Below are 21,822 nucleotides of genomic sequence, written 5' to 3'. Positions count from 1 at the left end.
GGAACCGATTACGCCAATGAGCGTCAACCTCCACCACCTCCTTCACTTGTTCAACCTTGAGGTTCACAGGAACCCTAGAATCTCCACATATTTGCACGACATTGCTGCATCGAATACAAAAAATTATCTAAACTAATTTTCATGCTGCACGGACTTTTCCCACCTCGTCCCAAAGTTGGTGTGGATGCGTCATGGAAAGCCGCGAACCTGCGGCTAATCTTGAAAAAACAGCCCAATCTCGGTCTTCTGCGCCGAGGGTCCGCCTGAGCTGTGAAGCATGCCGTCAGCGAAAAGTGAAATGCGATAAACTGAGTCCATGCACTAGTTGTCAGCGACTCGGTTTTCAATGTGTTCCTGTAGAGCGAGCCCGTCTACCGCGGGGTCGTACGCGCAAGGCTCCCGAGCGAGCTGGCGGCTCGGACAGGGAACTCGCTGAACGGGTCGCAAAGCTTGAACAACTTCTGCGGCGAGTTGCTGCAGAGCGTAATTCTCCATTTCAACCTCAGGTCGAGACGCATTCTTCCAATGATCCTGCTCCAGAATATAAACCTGATATGCAGGAGGTGGTTGATGCTGAGACCTGGCAAGAGCAGAATGCCCAGCTGGGCGACACACAACTGCCATCATCGGCAAACCTGACACATCGGCCTCGTCCAGCGGTCACTTATCTAGGTAGCTCGTTTTGGGAGGATATTATGCACCAGGTGCGACTTTCTCCCCTCTTCGCCGCCTTCGCTTGAATGAACTCTAATTTGATTGATAAACAGACGCAAGAGCTGCGGACGGTGCTTGATAGCCGTGTTGAAAATGATCAACTTGAACTCAAGAGTCCAACTGGTTTTGGCTCTTCTTTTGTCGGCTCTGAGGGCTCTGAGAGCGTCGCTACTTCGCCCCAATCCCTGAAAGGGATCAACATCTCACCTCAGACACGCCGCACTCTCTGTGGTATTTACCTTCGCAATGTGGACCCTCTATTCAAGGTTCTACACCGACCTTCATTACGAGCATTTCTTCATGACGACCAGCCTTATCTTGATTATGATCATGATCACCAGGCCCCGATTACGTTGGCATTTGCCGTTTTTTCTGCCGCCGTCTGTACGATTGATGATTCCCAATGTCAGCTACTATTGGGCCTAGACCAGAAAAATGCATTTGCCAAGCTCCAAAAAGAGACAGAAGCTGCGCTGGTCAAGGCAGATTTTGTGACTACAAATGATTTAACTGTTTTGCAAGCCTTTGTAATCTCACTGGTGAGTTCTTCATTGGCATACCATCCCAAAGATCAAGTAAATGGAGACGAAGCTGACGGTATATAGCTAGCGGCTCGTTGCCAAGACCAAAGCCGGCGTGTTTGGACCATGTCAGCCATGGCTCTTCGCGTAGCTCAAGCACAGTGTCTTCATATGGCCGACCCGCCCTTCCGAGTCAGTCCATTCGAGCAAGAACTGCGTCGACGTTGTTGGCTGGGAATTGGGATGCTTGATGTCGCAGCCTCGTTAGACAGAGCATCTGAACCAATGATGCAAGCCGCATGGGTAGACTCGATTCTTCCATCAAACATAAACGACGAAGATATTTGGTTTGACATGGAGGGTCCTGTCCAGGAACCACCGGAAGGGACCTTCACCGACTTCACGCTCCCATTGGTCGTCGCAGCAGCCCAGTCTGTCTGTCGATCTATCGCCTTTGCCGATTTCATGGAAGCATCAGTAAAGTCGATGAGTGTGCGCCAACAAATTCTATTAGACTTCCAGAATACAGCTTCTACCCTTCTGAGTGGATGCCGACCAGATATCAACCCCTTTCATCTATACGCAAAATGCACGGCGAATTCAATCAATGGCTGGCTACAACTTGGCTGTCTCCGCCCGCTTCAACGAAGCACAAACTTTACTCCCCCCTCCGTCCAAGGAGATATTCTTCTCAAACTGGCCGCTGAGAATCTTCAAATGGCATCAGAAGTCTACTGTAACCCAGCCATGACGCAGTGGTCATGGTTCGGCTCAATGTGGGTTCCATGGCATGGGCTTGCGGTAGCTCTTGCCGAACTCTGTGTCTGCAAAGAAGCAGAAACCATGTCAAAGTACTGGCCCGTGGTATGGCAAGTGTATCACCGAACGAGCTCTATTATTGCAGACTCACAGCACGGAATGCTATGGCGACCACTCGAAAAACTCATGAAACAAGCATTCAATCGAAAACAAGAGCTGCTAGGTAGCCAGAGCTCAAATGATGCTATCGATCAGGTGTCTCTGAGCGAAGGAAGTTCTGTGAATCCTGCTCAGCAGTTGAATCCTCATCCTCTGACAGACTTCTCGTTAGAGGGTATGGGAACTATACCTCCTAGCGTGCAAGTTAATCTGCCCATTGTAATGCCGACAAACATGGGACTTGAGTCTGGCCTTGAATTATGGCCCAATGTCTGGGATGCCATGGATTTAAGTGCCAGCGGGGCCCAAGATTGCGATGTTGCTTGGGCCAATTATACGAACTTCATTGGAGATGTGTATGATAGTGCAGACTCTATCTTCCTGCCACGATGATTATGAGATTAATGTCTCTCACAACTGTACGCGAATATCTCCACTTTAATCAACGATATCTCCATTCCAGCCTCCTGAGGTTCACTTATAATAAAAAAATCACGTTTTAAGTACATCTTATAAGTTGAATCATCTTATCCATAGAGTAGAATTGAAACAAACAACTTTGGAAGTACATACAGTCAAGTTCTGATCTACAAAGTCTACCCTTCCTCGAGATCGGTAGGACAACCATCTTCCTGCTGACACTCCAGTGTCGTACTCATATAAACAGAATCCACAGAATTCATAGAAACACGGCGTATCTTCCATAGAATAGAAGAAGCATTGTTAATGTCTTTTAAGGATTTTCATCGTTACTTGGAGTCGAAAGCCAATTGAAAAGCCTCTGCATGACACTTGTTCAACGTTAATGCTAAAGGTATTGGGAAGGCCAGCCAGGATGTCCCAATTTTCTTGAAAAGGCTGTTGGATACTTGAAACAGGCTTAGATGTGAAAATCCACTCTGCTATCTCTCTTTTTCAAAGAATCAGTCTCCTCGTAAGGCCCTCAATATAATTCGAATCCCGAAGTCTTGCCTCTTCTGGCTCATTCCTGGAAACTTCAGGCCATTCATCTAGATTCCAAACTTTTTCCTGTGGGCATAAACTCTCTTCCTCGTTTCCGCCGTTGGAAAGTAGGTTTGAAGCCCCAAATCCCAGGATGGATGAATACCAGGATCTTCCATTGTCTCTGGGTGATCAAAGATCAAATTTGAATTCCCCCGTTCCATCTGTGTCGATACGTGGCTGTCGTCATCTTCGTGAAGCCGTTGGTAGGTACACTGTCGTGCGCGGTTTCGGCATTCTGCACAAGGAGTATCTCCATTGCAGGCCTTTCTGAGACTTGCACAGCTATCACAAGCCCGCTTGTGTTTGCCACCTCGTTGAATCTCGGGGATTCCTTGGCCGCTCTCTATGCGAGTCTTGCATGATTTCCAATGTCTCCGCAAGACGTCTCTTCAAGCCTCTGTTAGTCTTTACTTCATGGAAAGTATTGCTTCATAGTAACGAGATACCTACCCTCGACCAAATACAGCACCACAAAATCGGCAAACATGTCCTTTTTCGGTATTGTCTAGTATATATTTAGTAACAAGCCCAGGGTTTAAAACTTCCAAACATACGAGTCGCCGTATGTCGCTTCAAATGATTGAGTCGCCCAAATGCAGCAGGGCACTGATCACATCTCCACTCCTTGATCACATGAGCTTGTAGCGATGAGTCTTCCATCCGGACTGCTCCAGAAAGTCCGGGGGTTTAATCAACAACTTATGCCGAGATGGCGGGTGAATCCCGGCCCACCGCGCGACGTCAGAAGCGGATGTGGTGGGTCTGTATAGCCTGGTGGTCAAGAGTCAAGACTTTGCTTAGAAGGCTCATAGACAAAGAAATTCGGCCTCACTATTAACCGACTGAGTCTAAGAAATTGATCCGCGCCCGAGTTGCAGTTGCTCAGTGCAGGGAAGATGGTGACAGAAGGTTGGCGGATCCACTAGTTCCGTCGCGATTCCCCCACATGATCTTCGTATTCATACTTCCATGTATGCGCAGGCTTCAAATCAATGTTTTCTCTAATTAGAGAGATAAATTTCTTCTTCACTTATAAAAAGGTCATCTCTCCCCGTCAAAATATCCTATTCCTTCCATCTATCTTCACGCCACTCTAATTCATCATGCCTTCCGTCACAGAATCACCTCTCACCGAGCACTGGAACAACTGGCCAAATGAGAAAGGGGTATGCACTCAGTTCATCATAATATGAAAACATACTAACAGCCCAGTTTGACCCTGAGTACGAAGAACGTACTCCAGTCGAGCTTTCGGTAACCGGGAATGTTCCTGCCTATGCCGCAGGTATTCTTTACCGCACAGGCCCAGGGAAGAGCCAAGTCGAGACTGAAGATGGGCAACTGTTCCAACTATCACACTGGTTTGACGGCTTCAGCCAAACGCACCGATTCCAAATCATTGCGTCAGATGATCCCGATTCTTCAATTCGAGTATTGTACAATTCCCGCTTTTCTACCGATGCCTTGATCGAAAAGGTCCGGAAGGAAGGATATCATATAGGCTTTGCCGACAGACGCGACCCCTGCAAAGAAGCCTTCAACCAATTCCAAACCGAATACGTTCCCTCCAACCCATCGGAGGTGAATATCGGCGTGACACTATCTGTCAACATGCCGGGTCTCGATGCCCAATCTGAAGAGTCGACGGAGCGCTGGTCTAAATCAAAGGGTGTCCAGACTCTATATGCGAAAACCGATCGCAACGTTTTCAAGAAACTTGATCCAGAATCGCTGGAGCCAATTGGCCTGGCTTCCCAGACAGATCTTCACCCAGACCTGGGCGGCCCATTGTCTGCTGCGCATCCCCGTTCGGACCCTGCGACTGGTGATGTATTTAATTTTAATCTCACCCCGGGCCCAACTTCTACCTATCGCGTGTTCCATGTCTCGGCTTCAACTGGCAAGACTTCCATATTGGCTACATTCCCAGGCACGCCTGCGTATATACACTCTCTTAACATTACCGAGGACTATGTCGTTCTGTGTGTCTGGAACTCACATGTAAATGTGCAGATGCTTAGCCAGGGATCTTTTAAAGATACAATCATGCCCACCGATCCGACCCAACCAGCGACGTGGTATGTGATCGATCGCAAGCACGGACGAGGCCTGGTTGCAACCTACGAGAGCCCCGCGTTCTTCTGCTTCCACACGGTCAACGCTTTCCAGGAACAGTCCAAGGAAGATCCGACTAAGATCGACATAGTTGCTGATCTTGTTCGGATTGACTCCTCTAACTTCTTGGATTTCGTCCTTTACGAAAATATGAAATCGTCCCTACCTACTGCGAAGGCATTCGCCAACAACAGAGGCGATGATATGCGCACCGCTTTCTCTCAATTCCGTCTCCCTAATCTGCCATCAGAGCCTAACTCGGAGATTCTGAGGGCCACGATGGAGTGGTCTTCAGGCAAAGCCTTCTCGCCCGAATTGCCTACCATGAACCCCAAGTTCGCCACGAAGAAGCATCGATATACGTATGCCACATCTTTCCGTGGAGAGTCAACTTTGACAGATGGCATTGTCAAGTTTGATAGTGAAAATCAAGAGACTAGTCTGTGGGCGCATCATGGCCAGTCACCCGGTGAGCCGATTTTCGTCGCAAACCCCGCCGGGGTAGATGAAGATGACGGCGTGCTTCTCAGTGTGGTCTTGGATGGTTCCAGAAACCATAGCTACCTACTTTGTCTTGATGCTCGGAACATGACTGAACTTGGTCGGGCTACTATGAAAGGAGCGGTTGGATTCGGATTCCACGGCCAGCATGTTTCCACACATGGCATGCCTACAGGAGATTATTGAGTGCTTTGTTTCTCCTAAATTGGATGGATTTCATTTAATTAATAATGCTTCTATTCGGCAATTCCTCCACGTACTCCCAAAATCACTCTTGTACACCCTAACCCCTATACAGGAACATACCCATGGCTCCGAATTCAGTGGCACCCTACAATATCGCTTTGCCTACGCAGTTTTACATATATATATTCTTTCGATATATTCGTATACTACACCGTAGCTTACAGGTAGGTACTGGAGTGGGTACTGGAGTGGGTACTGGAGTAGGTACTAGGGTAGATACACTTGATGCTACCTGGGTAGGCCATAGGGAATATGAATATCGTTAGTTGATTCGAAGCCGTAGCCCATGGGTACATATGTTTCTGATCGAGTTACACAAGAGGTACAAGAGTAATTTATGGAGTAGGTGGAGCAACTCCCATCTATTTGTTCAAGGCTGCTGAATTTTATAAGCCTTTTTGTGGGTCAGATACGCCCTGCGGGTGACATTTCTTATACATAACCACAATTCCATCCCTCATTCATGTTGTCATTTTCATTCTCCCACTTCAATCAATCCCCTTCAAAATCTCAACCGAATACACATCAGTTCCAAGTCAAAATGGCCGGCGAAGAAAACCTCACAACCCTCCTCTCAACAATGGAACCATTCCTAGATCCACAAACCTACGTCTTCATCACCACAACGCAACCCCTCGCCTCACTCCCGCTTTCCACGCTGAACCCACAGCTGATCGCCCAAGAAGCTGAGGGTACAACGATAGTCACAACGGAAGATCTAGCCATATTCCACGGATTCAAGGCCATGGTTTTCCCGTGCCGCAAAATCTCGCTGACGATCCACTCCAGTCTTGAGGCGGTCGGACTAATTGCGGCGATTACTGATCGGCTCAAGGATCATAAAATCAGTACGAATGTTGTTAGTGGGTTTTTTCATGATCATATTTATGTTCCTGCTGGACGGGCGGAGGATGCGATGAGGGTTTTGGGGGAATTGGCGGAGGATGCGAAGGGCAGGTGATTTGGATGTAAGGTCAAGTGTGTACTATAATGGAGTTTTTCTATGGTTTTTAAATCAAAATCAACTCAATTGAGGCCTCTCAATCCAGTAATCTCCTTACTCCCCGGATATTCATACATCGTTGCGGAAGACATAAAAACAAGGAAATCCAGACAAAACACCGAGCCCGGTATGAAATAGTCAACATTTAAAAAGTTGCAACGTTGTTCTTCGTCCATTGGAAGGATGCAAGACGGACAGGGTATTACTGGTACAAAGAAATCGATGCTCACAGGTGAAAAGCGATGGTTACAAAGTCGTATCGGATCAATAATCATCCTCCTTTTCCATGATCATGATCAACTCGGTCAGCTCCTTGCGCAAAGCACGGTTTCGATCCCACACTTCTACAATTTTCGGGCGCTGGCCTACGAAACAAGCCTTCTTCCAAGACACACCGCCATATTTTGTAGCGACCCGGTTAGGGACACCCTTGGCAATGTTGCGCAGCACCAGCGCAGCCTTGTATGCCACACCGAAAGGTTCGCCCTTCTCATTGACTGGGGTGTCCATGTAGTACCACTTGCGGACGATTCGCTCCTGAAGAACAAGACGCTTCGTGCTTGGGGGCGGCGCGTCAGCAGGACGGTCCTCTGGCAGGTGGGAAGAAACATGGCCAGCTACCATGGCAGTGTTGGCACTGGGTCCAGATGCCCGGAACCGTGTGCATTTATCCCACTGACAGGTGTGGATAGGAGTCTCTGCTGTCTCCAGCTTGAATTGACCTGGCTTTTCTTCAGCTTCAAGATTCATGTGGTCTGCAAAGACATGGCTGCGGAGATCTGTAGGAGAACTGAAGGCACGCTGGCACATCTTGGAAGGTTTTGAGTTGTCAGCCCATTTGCAGTACACATAAGGGAAGCCTTCAACGGTGTAGGCAGTTTCCAAAGGTCGAATTCCCTTAATAATGAACTTGGTTGTGCCTCCCGGGCCGTTGATCACTTGTGCTTGAGCATTTGTGAAAGTATTGCTGACGTTTTTAATGAATTCTGCGGCAGGGAGGACACCTCCGCCTGGCACCCGAGAGTCTGCAAATCGGCTCTGGTAAGCTTGCCAAAGAGCAATCTGGGTAATCTCACATTCCGCATCTTCAACAAAGCAGCATCGAAGCCACTGTGAGCTGCGCTCTGGTTCTGTCAACTCCATCAACTTCTCTAAGAGCTCAGGTGGCACACGGGGGATTTCAGATGGCGGTGGTGCAACTTTTTCCTCCTGCAAGACTGTTTCTTTCTTGGTTGGACGCGCCTCATATGTAAGCAGCGCGATCATGCGGGGTACAAAGACGCTGGGGAAGTTGATGACATCCATCAGGGTCTCGATATTGTCAGGGCCGAGAGTATACTGGTACCAGAAATCCAATGACCCACTCAGAATTCCTTTGTCGAGGTCCAGAAGTGTGTGATAGTACAGCTGTTGAAGGGTTGCCTTCGGAAGGCTCTCCATGGCGCGATTACTATCAGCATCTTCCAACTCAGTAGAGAAATGGGTTAATGCCCAAAGACCCCTCATAATGTGGGCACGATCCGTCGAGTGTAGGCAATTGACCAGAGAAATCCAAAGTGGGTCTTGAGGGTCAGTCCTCATGAACTTGGTCACTTCTTCAGCAATATCAAGTGCATCATTCTTGATTTCATTCAAACGAGACTGATTTGGAAGGTTCATTAGTATGACCAGGAAATCTCTCAGAAGGCCACATGCATAGCGCGAAACATAGAAGGCATTTTCTCTCAACAAGACCATGTTTCTCAACACCAAGGTGGCTTCTTCGACGTTTCGAAGAAGGTGTGAGAACTCGTCTGTTTCAAGGCTGTCGGTTGGCAAATTAACAGGGATTTTTCGGATTTTGTCGAGGATGTCCCGTGTTCCGTGCAAGGAGTTTAAAACATTTACCCGATCCGATGGGAAACGAGGGTCGTATTCAAACTCCCACCGGATCCCAGTGCAGAGATAGGTAACGTCCAACGCCTTCTGCATAAGAGTTTCGGCAAGCAATGGGAATCCTTCAAACTTGAACTTATCACATCTTTGGTTCGAAATCTGGACCAGATGGTACAAAGCGAAATCCACCTCGTCTGGGATATCGGACTGGAGCCCATAGTGAGCGCGCTTGTAGATGTGGTCCGCTGTTATCCATTAGCTTTTTTGCTCGTGTCTAGGCTCTGGGTGAAAAACTTACTCCGCGGGACTTCAAGGAACCTCAATGGAAAATATGGGTCATAGAAATCCGGTTGCCTCGCGACTTTGGTCCGATCAGTAAGACTAGCGAATAGCGCAGGTCGATTTCCAGGTGTGAGGACCTCCCGAGTTGACATTGGGAGCTGTGTTTGGTTTTTTCCTTCCCAGCTATCAACCGCAAATTGAGCGCTGTTTGGGTTGGCCGCGGGGTTCATATTCACATGGGGAGACATCTGAGGCTGTGGCGATCCAAAGCCTTGGCCGTGGTGTTTTTGACGTGCTGGGGTCGTGTCTGGGATGAAGGGTTGGTTGATTTTGGGTGCTTGACGAAGACCCTCTGGTCATTATTAGAATGGTCAAGGTGGTGGCGGGGAAATGGAGGGGTTCTTACGTCGCAAGGATGTCCTTTGAGGTGTAGATGCCGACATTTTGGCTACCTAGACTATCGGCTAGTCCAATATCAGCTCTTTTGTTTGGCGCAGGATTTGGTATCTGCGTTGTTGCGATCCCTCCCTTGTAAGTCAGGTCCGGGTATCGCACTGTTCAATCAACCGTGGTGGCAATCTCCTTCCAGTTTGCAGTATCAGGCCTTGAAGGCGGCAACTGGTCAAAGATACAGGTCTTTCGAGCTGCACGACAAAATAACGAAGTATCTGAAAATGCAGATCGCAAGGAGGCGTATTGGTGGTTTCAGTGGTCTCTGCCGTGGAGTGGAAAGAGTGTCAAAGAAATTTCTTGACTCAATGCCACTATTTGTCGAATGCTGCACAAATGGTGACCTGTGACAGAACGGAGTCAAAGGCGCGCGTTCGAGTGGAAGGAAGGATGCGCAACGAGAATGCAAGGTCGAACACGTCTGAAAATAACTAGGCCAGCTCCAGATGTGTCGAAAATTGGCGCAACTTTTAGAGGATTGAGCGACCAGTGTCAATTAGTGGATGATTTTCAATGCCTTGAATGTCGCGGGGAGGGCAATGAGGAACAAGCTGGACTTGCGATCAGCCGGGCTGATCAGCCAAAAGTCCGCGCCTTCTGGTGGAGCGCGTTTTCGGGGCAGAGTTCTTCCGATACGAGAAAGTTATTCCGAGATTTTGTCAGCTTTGATTAGATACACGCTAGGCTACTTTGGGGCTAAATGCCTCAGGTGCCAACCTGCATAGACTCATCTCAGGGTCTAATTCACGTTGAGCGAAGTAGCTCTCCACATACTATTAGGAATGTAAAAATATGAATGATCAGACACATAAAAATTACCCGTATCAAGCCAGGGTAATTTGTTCAAATCACAGATGTCCAAACCTCGAGTAGACAAGGTTTTTGTGCATCGTTGTGTTCATCAAGTGATTGAACGTTTTCTTTCGTATTTTTGCAAAGTATTTCTTCTTTTCATCTCCAAAGTCCCTCATCTCATCTAATTCAAATAAACAATGCCTTTGCACCTCCTGTTCTTTTATACTGAAAGCTAAATCTATCAATGTCACTTCAAATTGCCCCCCAGAGGACCTGTCTCCCGCTCACCAAGTTCTCTCACACAACCACAACCATCAACCATGGTGGCCCATTGGCCTGGACCCATGTGAATAGTGATGTTGATCTTGTCTGCATCCTCGAGCAGATCTCTGGGGAGCGCTCTGTTCCACCAAGGCTCCTTCTGAGGGTGGCTCGGAATGATGGCATCCTCGTATGGCTCTACCATTCCCTACTGGACACTTCGACCTACTGACAATGAATTGTGCTACCAATTAGGAGCAAATTGATCTGGCACACTTTGCTCGCATGTCAGCAGTTCAGAATGGCAATGTCCAGTTAAAAGCCCCTTTCGCGGTCGTGGTCAAGTCACCTTGTCTTGCAGTGAAGTATCCTCAAAGCAGTATGCATGTATGTCTATATCCAAAAAGACACCATAGCAGAATGTGCCTATTCAATGCTAACAAGTCACCAGATTCGACGATTCCAGATCAAGTTCTTGCGGAACACCGATTATTTTACAGCCCTCGCTCTTCTAAGTGATATCAACTGCCCGTTGACGGAGGGAAGTACGTCAAGTCTGCAACCACAAAGACTGCCTTCAGCCTCATCATGGGCCTCTTTCCAAGTACCAACACCAGGATCTAAGGAGCCAAGTACTGTGGCGACCTCAGACAATGAAGCGACCATCCCTTTTTTCCCTATGTCGGGACATATACACAGTGGGATGACATGTGCATACCTCATACAATCCGGAATCAATAATCTAATACCCATGTCTGTAGCACCCAATCCACCCTCTTCAGCGTCAAGCATTGTCTACAATCTAGCCGGACAAGCTGTGCCTATTGCCCAGAATCCGTTCGAGCTCACAACAACCCGACAAAACAAGGGACTTCCCTCGTCACACCCAAAACATGAAACCCCCCAAGGACCGAAAATGCGTCCTGCAACCGTGCCAGCCTATTATGGAGACCAGCTTGACCAGATGCTACCTCCAAAACGAGATCTTCCCTTCCTAAAGCCAAGCCAGAAGAGGCCTCGAAGGGAAGGAATCGAGACGCCAACGGACTCCCAGCTCGCATCCACAAGCCAACCGCCAATTAATACCACTGTGAACCAGAGCTTATTTCCGCTGACAGATCATGATCGCATTTCTGTGCCCCATTGTTCTCAAGTATCCGACTCACAGTCACAATCTCAGTCTCAAATCCCAGCACAGCCTCTTCTCGATACTCTCCCAATGGGACGACCTCTTTCACAGCCTCAGGCTTCTGACCATGGAGCATACCCTGTATTGGATCCTATAAGTAAGCAGCCACCCAGTGCCCCGGGACATGATAGTGTGGCATTTATACAAGTTGATCCAGGAGACGCGGGCAAAGCTGCACAGCCGACTGCTATCTCAAAAGATCAGCTGTCGGCTTACCTTGGTGCGCCAACACCTGCAAGAACTGCGTTCCTGGAGAATTGGATATGCGAGTTGATCGAGGATGATGGGTTTATGGCTCTCTGTCAAGATGTTGAGGTGACATGGAGGCGGTTTGCGTTTGGTGTTGAGAAGTAGGAGAGATGATTCAGGGAAGCATAGGATGATCAAACCAACTACCAATGAAGGTGGTTTGCCGTATGTATACTTTTATTTTGAGGGCTTCTATTCACGTTTTGTCACTCGGTGTTATTGAATGAAATTAGGGGTACATAAATATCAGTTTCAATCGATATCTTTTGATAACAGCGAGTTCTATATTGCATTATTCATATCAAGATGGGAAAAACCTTATCACGAGTTTCTGTCTCAATCCAGTTCGTTATGTAAACTTCAGGACAGGTAAGTAATCTCGTGTTGCCACACCTGAGCATACATGAAGCCCTTATATCCTCATAAAAAGTGCCCACCGAATGCCCTCAAGATTACCTCGAACTCAGTCAATCTCTTGCAACAAACATTGAAGTAGCCTGAGCCCACCTTCCAGCCAAATTACTCCCCCGTCAAACCAAAAATGTCCATAACCTAGGTCAATGACTGCAGCCCACGATGGATCGTCCTGTTCTTCCTTGCGTTCTTTGACCCTCGCAATATTGGGGAATACTGGATCCGAACATTTTTTCAGCAGCGCGGGCTTACCTTGGGACCGCGCATAATCTATTTGCTACTGGTGACATTTTGGCCATCAGTCTACATCGTTTATGCAATAGTTGGACTGTGTCGATCAATAATCTCGCTTCAGGTCACAGGTGGTATGATTTTGATACCTTCAATCCGCAGTCGGCGGCTACGATGGCTTATCTTGGGTGTGCGGGTGGGCGGCTTGGTTATGTGGGTTGTTGGGAATCTGATGATCATTGGAATGATATCATTGTTGCCATGTGTGGGCTTTATTGAACGAAATTGGTTTAGGAGAGGTTGTGTAGACATTTGAACGAACTTGATTCTTTAGAAGAAAGCGGTATCCTAAAAAATTGAACTAATTATGCCGAGTCAACTGCCGGACAGAATAGTAAAGAGAAAATAAATGAACGGGTTAAATAAGAAGAAAAGCCATAGCAGACGAAAACATATTTTCCTATAGAACCAAACCGGACTCCGATATTGAAACAGCAGAAAATAATTAGTCGAGACTTGCGAAGTCTTTAGCGAGAACGTTTGTTGTAAATCAATCCAGAGAACACATTCAAATATCCTTCCTTCGTAAGCATAGTGAAGTCAACCACGGTACGGCCAGCGCCATTATGCGACTGAGCCAGCTGTGGTGCAAGAGTCGGCGATGTGTCGTTCTGCTCGCCGAGGCCAGGAGGCGGGGTTGCGGAGGTGCCTTGGCCAACAGAGCCTTCGGCACCGACTGCCAGGTCAGCCAGATGCTGCAGAGATCGCTGCTCATTCGGACCCATGACGGGTGGTTGCAGACCAGAGCCGACCTTACCAACAGACTCGTGGAGCTGGCTTTCTTGAGATTTGGCACGGCGCCATTCAAGGAAGACGCGGATCTTCGCATCCCAGCCGGGAGTGCCCATAATGTTATTAAATTCGCCCATCTCATTCGTGCGGTTGTCACGATGGTCCAGGATTTCTTCCACGCGGGCCAGTGAGTCCCAGCAGTCATCTGCATGTTCGGGGAGGACTGTAGCCTCGAGCAAGGTCATAGATGCGAGGGCCAAACTGTGCAAATCGAACGGCGTCGGAGGCCGGGCCTGCAGACTGGCTTTATATAACTCGTTGACTAGCTCCTGAGCGCAGTAAATGATCTCATAAGGGCTGTAGACGAACACATGGCGCTTGATGAGAAGGCGAACTGTCCAGTAAAGCTGAGCCTGGAGGCTCTCGAAAAGCATGCGAGTGCTGGTGTTCTCTGGAAGCTCATGGACTTTGAATACATCTTCCATCTCTGATAGGCGCTCAAGGGAAGCAACCAAGTTAGCTCCGACCATTCGGCCGAGCCCAGTATTGGTCTGGCAGACATTGTGCTCCACTGTGGCCAAAGTGACCATCTCTGAAAGGAACGTTGAAAATGCTAAAGAGTGGTCAGAAAGGCTCTCCAATGTGAAAATGATCTCAACTTACAAGCAATACCAGTCGTGATATGGCCAACAACTCTCTCGTCCTCACGGCCACCAATCTCATGACCAGCAATAACAGTCGCATCGGCAACACTAATGGCATACCAGCGGGTCAGAATAATCAATGAAACCCAGTTACGTCGAGTCAAATTAGCATCCGAGTCAACATCAGGATCAGATGGTCGCTTGTTCTTTAGCTGGCCCTGGTTCTTCGCCAGATCATATCCAAGCTTGCTGGCAGCTTGAACAAGAGTGTGCTTGGGAATACCGTCCTTGAGAACGAAGTTATCAGGACCCCGCTGGTCACAGTCTATAATCATCAAAAGAAGGGTTTGGAGCCAGATAAGGTTGACTGCGGTCGAGTGAACAATCAATGGCTGGCGGGTGTGGTACAGAACAAGGTCCTGAGCATTGTCAAACGATGTGATACGTTCAAAGTTACCTGCAACGCGAGACAAATCGGTGCGAGTAACGGTGTATAGTGCGTAGCAAAATATTTCCTGTGCCTCCCGATTGCACTGGTGAAGAAGTTCCAAGGTTCGCTCCCTAGTGTGAGGTAGGATAGGCAGAAGAGTATGCACTTTTTGATAGTACCTGCATGATGTTAGATCCAAATTCTGGAGGGAATGGGCATTTTTCTGGGACATACGCATCAAGAGCCCCCTCGTCAAGAATGACTGGAGACATGTCATCATCACCTTCATGCTTGTGCAAGTCCGCCATTTCAAGTCCACTTGGCAAGTCCTGCTCATGACCAGTTGGATTCCAGAACAGGTTGCCCGGTTTCGGTGCGCCACCACTGGCGACTGTCGGGTTATATGGGTCTGCTGTGGAATCTGTTGCATCGAAAGCACTCTGCGATCCGCGCGCATTAAACGACGGCTGCGCAAATGAAGAGCTTGGAAGTCCCTCAAACACGGAGTATGTTCTCTTGCGATTGGCAGAGCCGGAATCCACCGGAGAAGCGAAGTCCTGGTATGCCCTGGGTAGGGACACCTCGTTCATGGACTGGTATGGCACGTCAGGCTGCACGATGCCCGGCTGCATCTGATTCTCGAGAGTATGAAGTCGCTCGGCAAGTTCCTTGATATAACTATTGTCCTTCATTAGCCTCAATTTCCATACGCGACGACGCGTGTATTTTACCTACCCTTTGCTGGGCCCACGTTTCATCGGAACGCGACTGAACTGACACACAACCCCCAATCGGCGACAATTTGAGCATGTCTCAAGACCAGTTTCCGAACTCGCATCGCATCGCACCTGTTTTTAAAGAATTGAGACGTCAACGACTAAACTTGACGCGTTCTACCCGGGGTCCAGGTCTCGGCATACCTTCTTGCGCCGACACTCGTCGCAGGCTCTTGAAATTTTCGATCGCTTACGCGCACTCTGTTCACCATAGCTCAGGTCATGGTTTGGATCGACGCCTACTTGCTGGCCAGGTGGGAATTGCAGCATGTGTTGATGCTGGTGATCCTCGGACGAAGGACGACCCATATCACCTGCATTTGAAGAGCCCAACACCATGCCTTGGCCATGATGCACACCATTACTTGATCCATCTCCCATTCCAGGGCCCGAGGCTTCACGCGACAATTCAGCGGAGAGGAGCTCGTCAGTGGTCAGCTGGCGATTGCTGTAGTACGGCATGGCCCCCTGGGCCATTTGCGCAGCATTCGGGGAGGGATAAGAGTTGGTCGGAGCCATGTCAGATTGCTCGCGAGAGTTCATTGTGCGGAATTAACCCCACAAAGATGTGAGGAGTGATTGTTTTGATGGAAAGCGGACTTCCGGGGGTGGTGGTGGAAGGGTGGAAGACGCGAAGTGCCAGAGGCAAGGTTTTTTTTTTTTTTACAGGCTAAGTTTTGCGGGGAGGCAGTTTGGCAGGGGCTAGTGCCGCCGTATTGCACAACACCAACATTATTCGAGACTTTGAAGGCAATTCAATTTTGAATCCAATGTTTTTTTATTTTTAACTTCTATATAGTTCTTCGGGATGATCCCACGGAGGACGGCCTTTTGTTTCTGCGTGTGGACGGATTAACACCTTTTCCCATCGGCCCCGTTCTCCCGACCCGAACTTGGATTTGATAAATCGGTGCTTACGTACAGCGACATAATACCTGCGACATATACCTGTGGTAGATGCCGTGTCTTTCGAGATGTAGATTCTACCGATTGCCTGTGGCTATATTTAGCCAGATGTATATCTAGGCGTGTCATACCATCTGTTAGCACTTCGGGAGTACGTAATTAACATTACATGTATGTGTCCCGTATATGTTGACACTAGGCAATCCCCGAGCTCTGTATATACATGCATAGTTCAAGATCAGACTTCTCGACACTTTTAAGAGATATAATTCCACTTTCAAGCCTAACTCACTAATGGCGCTCAGTATCTCAAGTCTAAGTAGTGTTTGGAGGAACAGTTACATGCTGCTTTTAGTGTGAAGTCGGAGATGGCCGTTCATGGCAATACCTACATATACGTACCCCCACGTGAGTGGTATCACCTGGGCTCCCTGGAATATTCAAAAATGGTGAATAATAATCTATAGATTTCGCCTTCTCTTGTAGACGGATGCTGGCATCTACCAAGGTAGGACCTAGGACCCTATTGCAACGTGGTGACCTCGGAGTCCGAATTCACCTGCCACCTAGGATCGAAATAACTTGAACTTATAAAAGAAAAGAAACTTTGCTTGCGAATATTCTCCCGCTAAAGATTCAAACTTGAATCTTCGACTTTCCCGGTCAGTGCTAACGCATTTGGTCAAGTCCATCCCGATCGTATTTCGTGCCTTAATTTAGATTTCACCCGAGACGGCACATAATTGGATTAGGCGGTAAGGCCCCCTCCTGTGTATAATACCAGGAACCTTGGAAGGTCAGGTAAACCGGAATCCACATCCTCGACAATAGCGATTGGCCCTCGTCTACTGCTATTGCATACGCAGATCAGGGCCCACCCGATGGCCGGCGCCAAAACCCTCTGCAGCCCGCCCGAAACAGGAAAAGTGACGCCATTGACCCGCACCCAACAACGCTATGACATGCAGTACCGTACGGTGTTGTAAAAGTGTTGCAACCTTTTCGTTGGATATTGCTCTTTTTGCGCTCAATCATAAAAGGCAGGAGACGATTATCTTGCAACGCCTTTAGCCTTATCGCGGTGCCGTAGGTTTTCCGAGGCGACTTTTGCCAATCGAATGACATGGCCCTGCAGGGATCGTGGAAATTCCGAACCCTGTACCTGAATCTGTGGGATTAGAGATTAGGGATTAGCGCCATTCATTTTGACGAAACCCTGAAGCCCGCATAGGGTTTGGGGCACGACACAAGAGCGAAAACCAAAGACAATGTGAGGTGAGGAGGCAGAAAGGCTGGGATGTGCGGCCCCAGATTTCACTAGCGAGATCCATAGTGGTGGGGGTCGAGTTCGTTATGAAAGGCCGTGCTCGATTTCGCCGCATCAGCTTCCCCCATACATAAAATTTCTATCTTCCCGCACATAGTTCAGCGCTTCTGATCTACATTGCAGCGGACATGCTTCTGCGACAGCTGGAATTGTTGCCTCGTGGAAAATTCCGGCGAAACGGCGATCGGAGCGAATCATAATAAAGAAAAGATGTCAGCTTCTGAAAGGTCTATAGAATGTTTCGTTATGGGTTTCACTTGGACAATAAGGGTTCTTATATCCTATGATTATTCTTTTTTTTTCTGGCCGCACAGGACTCAAGAATTACTAACACAAACCCTAACCTGGACCGTACAATAGTTACGTAGAATCCCGGGTTCCTGGTGGGACCGCCACGTCGCTGGACTTGGTGGATACGCAACCCTCGATGCGAAAAAAGGGGGTTTTTTTACTAGTCAGAGTCACGATAAACCTTTAAAAACAAGAACCAAGAATAAAACGACGCAGGGATAATCTAACGTGCATATGAAATTCCAATTTACCAGAAATTCCGAGAATGTTACTGTATGTAGAAAGAGAACCCCCCCCCCCCCCAAAACTTATGTAACGGTATGGTAAAATCAGGTCCCCCAGTCATCGGTAACCAAAGGGGGGAGAGAACAGAGGTATGAAAGTCGTATTGACAAGGTAAATCTAGGCTAAAAGCGGACGAAAGGATGTAACATCATTGTAAATGACTGCGGCTGGTAACATACTACAGTTTACCACAAAGACCAAATAGGCAGCTAAAATCCCAACTTTCCCTCAATACCGTTATTAACCCTCGCCTCCCTTCTTCCTTCCTCTTCTTCCTCCGCATAGGGTGTTCTCCAACTCTCTATATCGAACGCTTTTTTCTTGGCCGCCACTACCGGTACTTGGTGTCCTGTCTCACGGCCGGCGCCAAACGGTGCGTAGGCTTGGTCCCCCCCCTTTTGGTTTATTATTCCAAAAAACCTTGCCTCGATATACCCATTTGATTTTCTTTGATTCGGCTCCCTTTGCCCCTCTCAGTACGACCCTCAGTTGCTTTGTATACTGCTGGATCGGCGTTCTGTGACCTTGCGCATTGGGAGATTTATTTTGCCTGAGATACCCTTTTGTTCTTTTGGTTCAATTCGGCCTTCTCGACGAAGCGGCTGAATAGCCTTTTGCCTTGACGGCCATTTGCGGTTCTACTTGGGAACATACCGCACCATTTTCACCCTATTTTTCAATTTATTACTTCCCAAAACCACTCGCGATTATCGCATGTGTGCCTCGCAGTAACCCGCCACCATGATCATTGAAGGTGAGAAGTGGGCGTGTGAAGCTTGCGTCCGAGGTCACCGGGTTAGCAGCTGTCACCACAGTGGTACGTCAATCTGTCTGAAGATTAGTCTATACCCGATCACTTTTTAACTTGAAACGTCTAGACCGCCCTTTGACCCATATCAACAAAAAAGGCCGCCCAGTCTCTCAATGTACCCACTGTCGCGGCCTACGCAAGTCTCGAACAACGCACGTCAGGTGCGAGTGTGGCGACAAGAAAAAGAAATCCGATTCGGACTGCCATGGTGATAAGCGAGATCTGAGTGAGCAATGGCGCAGGCTTTTCCCAATTCCCCCTTTCTGATCGTGAATTACAGAGGACTCCCATCGCTGTGGCTGCTGCCATGGCCAGCGCTGTACTTGCGCGCTGAAAAAGGAATCTCATCTTGACCCCGTGCCAGAGGCAGGCTTACCTGTGTCTCTGCCGTCCATCCCGGCTGAACATCCACGGAAGCCCCTGCTCACGTCAACCAAATCCGAGTCAACCTTGACTGGAATGACGATCTTCCGGGATGGTCACCACAAGCCCGCCCATAAGCACAATGACATGGCCCACAAGTGTGGATTGCCGTACACAATCCCACGATCACATACCATTCACCATCCGTCCGACATGCCTCGTAGGTCGGTGGACCACCTGCCGTTGACCCAATCCGCTTTTATTCAGGAGCCGCTCTCGCTGTCGATGGAACCTATGTCTCTTTCTCAGCACACATCGCACGAGGGATCACCTCACAGTGCCCCTGCAGCTAGCTCAGAAGATATTCCACCAATGGGCCCTCTCGATGAATCATTCCTCGACAAGTTTCCGACTGCAACAATGGAGAAGCCGACGGACGGTACCACCAATCCCGCGTCTGCTCCGGCCAGCATGGACAAATTTCCTCTGGAGCAAATTATCACCAGTGTACCCCCTCTCGATGTCTCGTCTTTCGCCTCCTTTCCGAATACATCATCTAATTCCCCGATTACGTGCATGGCCTTCCAAGATCACTACCAAGATCACTACCAAGACCAGTACTTTACGTCCCCAGATTCAGAATTTCCGCTGGGATCTGCCGGTACAGGTGCACCATCGGTCGACTGGTCAAGTTTCCCGCTGTACTCCGACGCCCCTGCTACCACCAGCACCCAGGCTCCGTCATACGCCAGTTTCGATTACAACTCATATCCCTCGGGCCTTCCGCCGCCATCGTCCTCCGGCGATATCTCCGAAGTCGACGAGTTTGGGCCACTTCCCGGTCTGGGGCATACTGGTAATGACATGCACGATCTCCACAGCGTGAGCGAAGCGTCAGAAATGGACCATCTTCGGATTAGCTCTGCGTCGTCATTGGTTGGACTACCCCAGGCGCGACTCTTGTCATCCAATGACCTTGCATCGATCAACATTGATGATTTCCTCAAGTCCGCCAATGAATCCACCGCTGCGCTCGAGCACCAGCTTCAAGCAAGCATGGGATTCGAGGCCAAGGCAATCCCGGCGCAGGACATGTACTCCATGGCTCCCTCGCAGGATGTGGTGCCCACTTGGCCGGCCAATCTCTTCAACGATGACTCGACTCCACCCATGGACGATGACTACTTCCGTCATTCCTGGGCTCAATAACCATGTCACCTCAAAATCTTTTACTTCTTCTATAACTTCCTAGGGTCTCCGCTACCTGCGGCACCTTACCACCACCTCTACACCGTCTTTATGACCTTGATGAGAGATGATGACAAATGCCTTTGCCTTTTTAACTAGCCAGTTCTAGATCTCCTGATAGTATTGAATCTAGAGGGGTTTTTGTGATTTTTCGATAGAACCACGTGCTCATACACGGTCACGTACATGGACTCGCACTGTTTCGCTGTATAGACGTCTTCTGTGTACAATTGAGGCCATATCTAAATACCAAATCTGACAAGGCGATCCTGATCGTTGGTATCGTAAGATTGTATCCACTCGGGATGCTTAGCGCTCGAAAAGTGATCTATCCGACCAGCTGACCATCAGCAATGCACCATACTCCACAAGCTTGTACCTCAACACCAGCTCTGCGGATCGGACGTTCGGCTGAGATACCCCGATTCAACATCATTCCATCCGAGTAAAGGGTCACAAAAATGTAGCGGTGAGTCCCATCTCCGCACGAACCAAACTGTCTCATCGGGACAAAGCAGGTTTTCGCCCAATCTGCATCTTTAGAACTCTATGATCGATCTCGGGCTGCAGCTTGCTACTACCTACAGGAGATCCGGGTCAGGTGTGAAACCCCACCATGATGACTTGGCCCCTGTGACCACATATTCAACCTCAGTCAAAGTACTAGTTACGTCGGTCTATCAGCTAGGCAGTTACTGGAATATGGTAGGAGGTACGTGAATACGTACGCGGTATGTACAAGTTGATCAGCAAGTAGCGGTGTGTATCTGTGTCAATGTACTATTGACCACAGCTGCTTTCCACGCAAAACGCCGGAATTTTGAATATCCATCTCTTTGATCCAATTTCATGTTAAATTCGTGTCCATTCCGGCCAATCTCATTTCAGCTGCCCGGAAATCCCGGTGTCCAATTGTTCATACGCCGGTTACACATACTCGATGAAGGGCCGCATACCAAGCCTTTCCGGATCGTACATGGTACAGCCCGCTAATCCTGCCACACATGCCGTCGGTACCTTTCGAGCCTTACATGGCGTCTGGCTCGCGATACAAGCCTTTAATGCATGGCCTTGGCTATTGCTTAGTTCTGCACGGGCCTTGTCGCGTGCAAGGGTGCCCTTGGTAGTTTCGTCTGACGTGTTGAGACGGGGTAATAAATAAATACTAATGGATACATTG

General features: G+C 48.6%; 7 protein-coding genes across 7 annotated transcripts; 5 read left to right on the top strand and 2 right to left on the bottom strand.

The window, feature by feature from the left end:
• Positions 1-191: 191 nt before the first annotated feature.
• N7520_006504 (putative C6 transcription factor) lies at positions 192-2,546 on the top strand (the record flags this gene model as incomplete). The annotated part of the gene is made up of 3 exons (XM_057140438.1): positions 192-704; positions 768-1,253; positions 1,320-2,546. The coding sequence occupies 3 exons, from the start codon at positions 192-194 to the stop codon at positions 2,544-2,546; spliced, it is 2,226 nt and encodes a 741-aa protein (XP_056994444.1).
• A 1,715-nt stretch (positions 2,547-4,261) lies between these two features.
• N7520_006503 (carotenoid oxygenase family protein) lies at positions 4,262-5,960 on the top strand (the record flags this gene model as incomplete). The annotated part of the gene is made up of 2 exons (XM_057140437.1): positions 4,262-4,324; positions 4,371-5,960. 2 exons carry the CDS (start codon positions 4,262-4,264, stop codon positions 5,958-5,960), a joined length of 1,653 nt encoding a protein of 550 aa, XP_056994443.1.
• Positions 5,961-6,561: 601 nt separating this feature from the next.
• On the top strand, positions 6,562-6,981 carry N7520_006502 (ACT domain-containing protein; the record flags this gene model as incomplete). Its single annotated transcript, XM_057140436.1, has 1 exon — positions 6,562-6,981. One exon carries the CDS (start codon positions 6,562-6,564, stop codon positions 6,979-6,981), a length of 420 nt encoding a protein of 139 aa, XP_056994442.1.
• Positions 6,982-7,287: 306 nt separating this feature from the next.
• Positions 7,288-9,623, bottom strand: N7520_006501 (putative chromatin remodeling complex subunit (Rsc9); the record flags this gene model as incomplete). Its single annotated transcript, XM_057140435.1, has 3 exons — positions 7,288-9,143; positions 9,197-9,532; positions 9,587-9,623. 3 exons carry the CDS (start codon positions 9,621-9,623, stop codon positions 7,288-7,290), a joined length of 2,229 nt encoding a protein of 742 aa, XP_056994441.1.
• A 1,046-nt stretch (positions 9,624-10,669) lies between these two features.
• N7520_006500 (uncharacterized protein) lies at positions 10,670-12,229 on the top strand (the record flags this gene model as incomplete). Its single annotated transcript, XM_057140434.1, has 2 exons — positions 10,670-10,876; positions 11,138-12,229. 2 exons carry the CDS (start codon positions 10,670-10,672, stop codon positions 12,227-12,229), a joined length of 1,299 nt encoding a protein of 432 aa, XP_056994440.1.
• A 1,067-nt stretch (positions 12,230-13,296) lies between these two features.
• On the bottom strand, positions 13,297-15,954 carry N7520_006499 (putative C6 finger domain protein; the record flags this gene model as incomplete). Its single annotated transcript, XM_057140433.1, has 5 exons — positions 13,297-14,174; positions 14,225-14,814; positions 14,870-15,313; positions 15,371-15,483; positions 15,556-15,954. 5 exons carry the CDS (start codon positions 15,952-15,954, stop codon positions 13,297-13,299), a joined length of 2,424 nt encoding a protein of 807 aa, XP_056994439.1.
• Positions 15,955-18,922: 2,968 nt separating this feature from the next.
• On the top strand, positions 18,923-20,603 carry N7520_006498 (copper fist DNA-binding domain-containing protein; the record flags this gene model as incomplete). Its single annotated transcript, XM_057140432.1, has 3 exons — positions 18,923-19,037; positions 19,099-19,257; positions 19,312-20,603. The coding sequence occupies exons 1-3, from the start codon at positions 18,962-18,964 to the stop codon at positions 20,601-20,603; spliced, it is 1,527 nt and encodes a 508-aa protein (XP_056994438.1). The 5' UTR covers positions 18,923-18,961.
• Positions 20,604-21,822: the final 1,219 nt, after the last annotated feature.

The sequence above is a fragment of the Penicillium odoratum genome (assembly GCF_028828045.1).
Source record: "Penicillium odoratum strain IBT 22623 chromosome Unknown utg000005l_segment0_segment0, whole genome shotgun sequence".
Lineage (NCBI taxonomy): Eukaryota > Fungi > Ascomycota > Eurotiomycetes > Eurotiales > Aspergillaceae > Penicillium > Penicillium odoratum.
The sequence above is the reverse complement of the archived record's forward strand: the minus strand, read 5'-3'. Positions and strand labels throughout refer to the sequence as shown.